The sequence below is a fragment of the Camelina sativa genome, chromosome 3 (genome assembly GCF_030686135.1).
Source record: "Camelina sativa cultivar CO46 ecotype springtype chromosome 3, ASM3068613v1".
NCBI classification, from domain to species: Eukaryota; Viridiplantae; Streptophyta; class Magnoliopsida; order Brassicales; family Brassicaceae; genus Camelina; species Camelina sativa.
This window is the reverse complement of record NC_141882.1, coordinates 23,730,871-23,738,414: the sequence shown is the minus strand read 5'-3', so window position 1 is coordinate 23,738,414 and position 7,544 is coordinate 23,730,871. Positions and strand designations below refer to the sequence as shown.

Sequence of the window (7,544 nt, the reverse complement as noted above, 5' to 3'; positions counted from 1 at the left end):
TGATTTCTTCCTCTCTTGTTTCAAATTCAAGTTTTTAAATTGATTATGATTTGTTTTGCATTTGGCAGTCTCAATGGGAGATATATACAAATGACTGAAGATCATAAAGTGATTAGCTTGTCCGAGAGAAAATGATTCCAAGATGCATGACTATCATTGAGAAATGGAGAGAATCGGATCTTTCGTACTAGCTCTATGAATTAGAAACGCTCTGGTGATTCCATTTTCATTGTAACAAAATCACCAAGTCTGATTTGATAATTTTGTTTCAGGTATAAACCTTGCAAGGATGCTTGGAGACAAATTTTCAAAGCAGTCGTTTAAGTGCAGAGCCATATATAAGCATGCATGTGCATATCAATCAATCTAGTAAAGATGTATTTGCTCAACTGACTAGGTAAATACATAAACGTAATAAGTTTGTCCATTGTTCTTATTCTCTTTTGCGTATTCTAATAACTGAAAGAAAGAAAAAAAAAACAATTCTGTAGTGATGGATTTAATTTGTAGTAATGGGTTATGAGATGTGGTAAGTCCGAAGCTTTAGCACAACTTGTACTTCAGGTAAAACAACTTTGTTTGAATCATCAATAAATTAGTTAGTAGTATGTCTTAAAACCTGGATCTAATTTAGTGTTTATGTATAAAACAAATAGAACAGACGAGAGAGAAAGAGAGAAGGACAGAGAATGTTGCAGAGAAGAGCAATGCGTACAAAGGACACCTCCATCATTTACTTATGTTTAGATACTTCCCTTTAATGTTAGGAAAAATCTTTTAATATATTTGGGAAGGTGGTGCAAAGTGGTGGTTTCCGACGCTCGAAGCACGTAGTGCAAGGTAAGCGATGAATTTATTGATTGAACGAGGGTCAGATTCATAACAAATTGACGAGAAGTCAAGAGCATCCATCATCGTCATTTAAGTTCTAAAAGCAATTTTTTTTTTTGTTATAAAGTATCCTAAAATCTCCTAAATCTAATAAAAAAATCTCACCAAAACGCAAAATATTTTTTTTAAAAAATATATAAAAACTCTAACAAATAACCAAAAGTCTTGTAAAAGCTCAATCAAATCTTGCAAAATCCTAAAATATTCAAATCATTTAAAAGATATCAATACCCCCTCTAACAAATAATCATTTTGCTTTACCAAAAATTACTCAAAACCGCTATTCCGAATAAAAATGCTTCTTTTTTTTTTTTTGGCAAACAGATAAAATGCTTAATTTCAAATTTTTTGTGGCGTAAAACCCCATTTAGACATAAACCCTTTAAAAAATTTTAAAAAGTATTGAATGTGAATATTATATAAGCTTGATTGTCGTTTTTAAACACGCAAACGACAAGTAGTTCCTTTGAAAATCCGAAAAAGGTCAGATATTATCCAGAATACAAAAAAATTCGAGAAAGGAGACGGCGAAGAAGAAGAAAGATCAAAACCATGACGAGCCACCACGCGATCGAAGTGACGAAGACGGTTCTAGAAGTAGCGGACGTGGCGTGGACCGCCGTAGAAACCTATCATCACCACCACCACCACAACCATGACGAGAATCACGAGTCAACAGATTCGATCACCGATCCACGAGATCGTGAATTAGAAGCTCTCCGACAAGAGAATCGTCGTCTCAGAGCCTTGCTTGAAGCGAATCTTAAGCTTTTCGAGACTCTCGCTGAATCTGCTGCGTTATCATCTCACGATTGCCCTAGCGACGTAAGCAAAATTCAGTTTCAAATTCGAATCTTTTTTAGGGATTTGTTAACAAATTAGGTTGCAATTTTCTAAATTCAGCTCTATGCTCGGCTTGTATCAATGGTTACTTCGAGAGATTTCTTGGCTAGATTAGAGAATCTAAGACAAGCTTTATCTAATGGAACTCAGAATCAGTTTCCATTCAAGGAACCAACAGGTTTGTGTTTTTAATCGAATCTTCGATAAAGTTTCGATTTGAGAGTATACTTTACAAACGAATTGTGTTGTATGTTTTTTAGAAGATGATGTAAAGACCGTTGAAGTGCTAATAGAGATGGATCATCAAGAGCCAAGTTGGTGGGTTTTGGTTACTGATGATATGGTTCCTAGTAATGTTGAGGAACGAAGCGCCATCGATAATGAACATTACGTTGTTGTGAATGAAGAGCATGTGGTTGATGCTGTTGCTCACTTTTTGGCTAAATGCATTATGTCAAATCCCAAAGCTAAGGTATTGTATTATTGTTCTTAGTTTCCTTTGAGTATGTATACAGTTTTGGAATGTTTAACTACATCAAAATCTTATATTTTTTTACTTGGCTGCTACTTTCCATTTGCAGAATCTCAAACCTGAAGAGCTTCAAAAGCGTAAGTTTTACATAGCTTTATATCTCTTTCTGTGTTATATATAGTGTTTTGATTTAGTTGTTAGTAATCACAAAAGTGGGAAGAATTAGTGGTATATTCGGGGTTACTATTGCTATTGCTTACCGTTCTTCAGAAGCGTAAGTTTACACAGCTTAATATCTCTTCCAGTTTTAACTTTTAAATAGAGGGTTTGATTTAGTAACCCTGAGTGTGCTGCTTCAGTTGTTAGAAATCACAAATGTTAGAAGAATTAGCGGTATTTTAAAGGTTTCTATTTGTCACCAATCTTACCAGTAATTTTCTAGTTTGTTGATGTGGCTTCTCGACTGGCTTAATTTTGCAGTTCTGGTACAAGAAGTAACAACTTTGAGCAAGGTAGGGAAGGTGGTGGATATATGGCATGCAGGGAAAATGTTCTACACACTTTCTACTTGGGGACTTGCTTTTGGAGGGTATGTTTGATTTCTGCTAATGATATTGAGATGCTGAAACACTTAACATTTTTATTTGAGTTAACTAAGTAGCATCTTTGGCGTTTGCTTTTCAGGTTATACCAAGCTCGTGGTGCGCTCAAGATAGCTGCTAAGGGTGTTCATGCGACCAGCAAGGTTGTTCTTAGGGCTCTCTGAAAGTTATTAGAGGTCTCTATCTAATGTGATGAAAGCGGAGATGATACTATCCGACTATCTTTGGGTTTGTCTTTCTGTTGGACTCTTTTCTAATCAAGTATTGCTCGTGTAAATAGTGTAAATAGGGTTTGATCAATGTTGTATTTTATCTCGACTTCAAAATTTTAAAAATTTGTTCTTTGATTCTCATTTATAAACGCAGACAATTTGCGAATATTGAACAAAGTTTGCAGTTCCTATATTTAGTAAAGACCGAAAACAGACCTGAAAATTCGTCAAGTGTTTGGAGATTAGAATCAAACTACCTGATAGCAGCACGTTGAACCAAGTATTGTACATAAACCATCTATTATGTTTTGGAGTGAAACCGAATCATAGAATGGTTTATGGTTTGGTTCAATTTAGACAGGACGTGTAGCTTTAGAGTACAACCATATGTTATGTAGTAGTACTAGTATACAAACAAAGCCTTAGCGAATGCTAAATGCTTTTCTCGAGGTTGATGATATTGCAAATAGCCATGGAGAGTGATCTTAAACAGAACTATTCTCATATTTGGTAACTATTAAGAGTGTGTATGATTGTAACATTTTTATTCAGTTCAGTCTTCTTATTGGTTGAGTTTGTGATTCACTAATAATAGTAACGAAATCTTCCATATGCCATTTGAAGTCGAAGACGAATCTTATATGTAGTAGTAATTTAGTAATCACAAGAATCTATAAGTACAACTTGGTTTTCAATTCTTATTTAGAAATGCAAGCACCTACATAACATCAATCATAACTTGGCCCTCCAGTTGTACTTATGGTCTTGTTATTTTTGATTCCTCACTTGCATCACTGCATGCTAATCTTCAAGAGAGAAGACGAAGCCTGCATATTATTAAGGTTAATTTGGATGCCACCTTCCAGTCTCTTCATCTTAGCTTCAAATTCCTTGAGCTCCTCAAGAGTAAACTCCTCAATGGGCTTATTAAACCTTTCTTCTTCAGCAGATTCAAGCCACTTGTGAAGATCTTCCCCTTGTTTCTTCTCAGCTTCGGCTTCTTCGTTGATGGACTCGAGGCGTTTACATATCTTCTTATCTTGCCTAGCGATGCTGCCTCTACTACTACAGCCCGATGTTTCAAAGCTATCTGATTCTTCGAATTCATTCTTGAACCGTTCTGCAATCAAATCAAAATTCGGTTTCCCGAAGGTATAAGGTTTGTTGCCTGGAGAAAAGACAACAATACCAACCTCGGCGTTGCACAGAGTCGCAAGCTCACTAGCTTTCTTGAACAAACCCAGCCTACGTTTCGAGAAGGTTACTTGCTTTGTGTTTGTGTCTTGCACTTGCTCCATCTTAATCTTTCTCCTACCCATTTTTTTTTTTTAGTGAAATGCTTTGATGTGGTTGTAATCTATGTTTATGTAAATAAGAAGAAGATTGATTTTTGTCATGTATTTCTTTTTATATTTATAGTACTGAATGTGGAGAAAGTTGTCAATTGACCTCATCATCATATATGTGTAGTTTTAGTAAATTATTGTTTTTCTAAATACATTTTTGGTAACTCCATTTTGAAAATCTAGCATTACCTTTTTTTTCTTTTTTTTTTTGACAACTTGCATTACCTTATGAGAGCTTTGATTACTTTCTATGTATTCAATCCATATCCACAGATATTAACTATTATTAGTATTATTTTATAATTAATTATAAATGTGTATTTATATTTCATTAACAGCTCATATATTTTCAACAGCATTACAACTCATATATTAATTTATATTTAATTAATTTACAATTGCGGATATATATCTCCTATATATTAATAGAAAAGCACTCTCATCAAAAAGCTGAGGTGTCACACTCAAAGAAGTTCTGTACTTTTTTTTTTAATAAATAACCTTACTTCTCATTATTATTTACATAAATATATCATTGAAATATATAAAGCAATGTTTATTTCTATTAGTATTTTTAAATAAAAGATTTAATAACCTAATAAAATCTGAATATGTATTTAATTCTCAATTACTTAACCTAATTAATTATTAAAAGTAAATTACATTTCAAAAAAAGTTATAAACCTTTTATTTAATTTTTTGAAATACTAAACTTATTCTCCTATTTTGAAAAAGTCTGATGACAATTCAACTATATTTAAAAAATAATTATTGAATGAATTATCACAGTGATTATAAAAGTAAATTACATACCACAAACAATTTAAACTTATTCACCTATTTAACTTTTGAAAACGCGGAACTTAGTCTCCGGTTAAAAAAATCGGATAATTATTCAAGTATATTAAAAATTAATTATCACAATATAATCTTCAAAATAAGTAAACATTTTGCAAACAATTTTAAATCTTTTCTCCAATTAAATGTTTGAATAGCAAAAATTTCATCTCCTATTTAAAAATTTCAATGACTATTATTTATATATATTGGACCAGCGATCTTAACATGGTATCCATGGGAAGACTAATGTGGCTGGAACCAATAGATTTTTGGTTAACTCAAACTTCCACAGCATCGGATATCACAATGCCATTTAACCTCCTATGTGGGAGGATTCGAGGGTGGTGAAAACAGAACCCATTACGACATACTAATGAAGAGGCTGGAGTCAAGATGACAAACAAATCACAAGACAAAACAACTATCAGGAACCGCCTGAATTTCTGTTTGTAATAAGGATCAAACTACATGACACACAAATTATTATTCGTTTTAATCACAGAACACTTACAGCAGAAATTAACTTCACAATCTTGGTTACTTGGCTAATGAATGCACTGTAAATGTCTTTGTGAACATAGAATCTTTCAGCACCCGCACAATTTTGCCCGCTTGACTGAAAAGTGCCCCTTACAGCCACTTGTGCAACCTAAATTGTACAACAGAAGCATTAGTTTTATCAAGGGGACACCTCCTTTTTCCAATAATAAACCATAAAAGCACAAAGTGAGTACCATGACACAGAAAGAACACTTACATGTGAGACATCTGCGTCTTCACATATGATAAATGCATCTTTACCACCAAGCTCGAGAGTGACAGGTGTCAATGTCTCGGCAGCATTTCTCATTATCTGCAACATATTACATAAGTACAACTCGTAATAAACTGATTAGAACGAAGAATCAAGTCTGAAGACTACACCATCTTTGCCAACAGCTGTGGATCCAACAAATATCATTTTATCAACAGACGAGACAAGAGCTTCTCCGGTTTCCGAAAACCTGAAAAGAATGTGTTAATTGATGAAATCAGTTTAATAACAACATGCTAAGGAGAATTGCATAAATAAAATACACAAACCATGTTATCACATCAACTAGATTTTCAGGTGCTCCAACAGTCCTGATTATGCGGAAGTAAAAGCATCATGGCCAGCTAGCGTGTTCTGAAACCTGCAGAAAAGGTGTTTCAACTATCAGAAACATATACAAAATCTAAAGAAAGATATATGCGTTGAAGAAGTCTAATCAACTTCCTCTCAGTGGTTGCATTGCTCACGTTGTTGACATCACATAAACAGTAACATGCTAACTTATTCAAATATGGAATACAAATGAATGGCATTGCCTTGGCAAATATATAATCAAAAGAGATCAGCGAGCTATAAAAATAAAATTAAAAAAAAAAAAAAAGACATTGCAGTTAAACCTTAATAACAGTTCCATTGAGAATATCGGAATTGACCACATGCATGAGTAAGAGAAAATGTCTCAATGAATCTCCATGAGATGATTCATGTAACGGGAAATCAAATCTCATTTGTCATATGCATGGTTCTTTTAACACCTTAAAGTAAATAAAGAAAAAAACAAACAACATTAGCGAGAAAGGCTGGATCACATAATAAGTAATAGTAACGGATGACGGGATGAAAACAAAGAAATCTATAATAACATATGAAATAAGGAAAACATAAGAAGTAGCAAATAATCACCTTTTCGCCATTGGAACTATTGGTTAAACGAATGTGGTGATAATAGCTACTGTAAAAATATAAGTATTTATAGTGTTTAAAGAAGTCGTAGGATTTTGTGTGAATGTGTAGAGATAATCTTGGTGAACAAGTATATAATATCTCGAAAATATAACAATTTCGGAATGTTTAAGTAGGATATCGAATGTAGTTATGAAATATGCTAGTAATATAATATTTCATTAATTATGAATGTGGGTGTGGTATATCGTGTTTCCTTTTCTTATTAAATCTCCAATTGCAGCTTAACATATTAATAAGTTTAAAGATTTGATTAGGATTTTGTAATTATCATTAGCACATGAAATTATTTATTGTTCTTTATCTTGATTTCATCTATATTAATTCGTACAGATATTTTATGAAGAACAATGCTTGGGTTCACTCATATATATAATTATTTTAGCCAATGAGAATCTGACAAATCATAATGCATTTAAAAACCTATTCATTCACCTTCTTATAAAATAAGTAAACAAAATCTGTAAAATTAAAAACTTAACCCGCTTATTTATAATCTCAAACATATATATAATTTCATTCTAATTGTAAAATCTAAACACTAATCATCTCATTTGTAAA

General features: G+C 32.8%; 1 protein-coding gene and 1 pseudogene across 3 annotated transcripts; one reads left to right on the top strand and one right to left on the bottom strand.

Moving 5' to 3' along the window:
• The first annotated feature begins 1,264 nt into the window (after window positions 1-1,264).
• Window positions 1,265-3,197, top strand: LOC104777580 (uncharacterized). Of its 2 annotated transcripts, none has more exons than XM_010501854.3 (6): window positions 1,265-1,716; window positions 1,795-1,912; window positions 1,995-2,206; window positions 2,316-2,343; window positions 2,687-2,795; window positions 2,891-3,197. In XM_010501854.3, the coding sequence occupies exons 1-6, from the start codon at window positions 1,444-1,446 to the stop codon at window positions 2,970-2,972; spliced, it is 822 nt and encodes a 273-aa protein (XP_010500156.1). In that variant the 5' UTR covers window positions 1,265-1,443; the 3' UTR covers window positions 2,973-3,197. The 2 variants fall into 2 exon arrangements, with proteins under 2 accessions (XP_010500156.1, XP_010500157.1); XM_010501855.3 differs by having other exon boundaries at window positions 1,342-1,716; window positions 1,998-2,206.
• Window positions 3,198-3,612: 415 nt separating this feature from the next.
• Window positions 3,613-4,400, bottom strand: LOC104777579 (agamous-like MADS-box protein AGL29 pseudogene; annotated as a pseudogene). Its single transcript, XR_015594375.1, has one exon. The product of XR_015594375.1 is annotated as an agamous-like MADS-box protein AGL29 pseudogene (transcript).
• Between the last annotated feature and the right edge of the window lie 3,144 nt (window positions 4,401-7,544).

Bases quoted from the DNA above. Each gene is read 5' to 3' on its own strand.
- LOC104777580 (XM_010501854.3), top strand. From the start codon at position 1,444: ATGACGAGCCACCACGCGATCGAAGTGACGAAGACGGTTCTAGAAGTA. The intron at 2,344-2,686 runs GTAAGTTTTACA...TTAATTTTGCAG, and splicing joins ACCTGAAGAGCTTCAAAAGC to TTCTGGTACAAGAAGTAACA. The intron at 2,796-2,890 runs GTATGTTTGATT...TTTGCTTTTCAG, and splicing joins TGGGGACTTGCTTTTGGAGG to GTTATACCAAGCTCGTGGTG.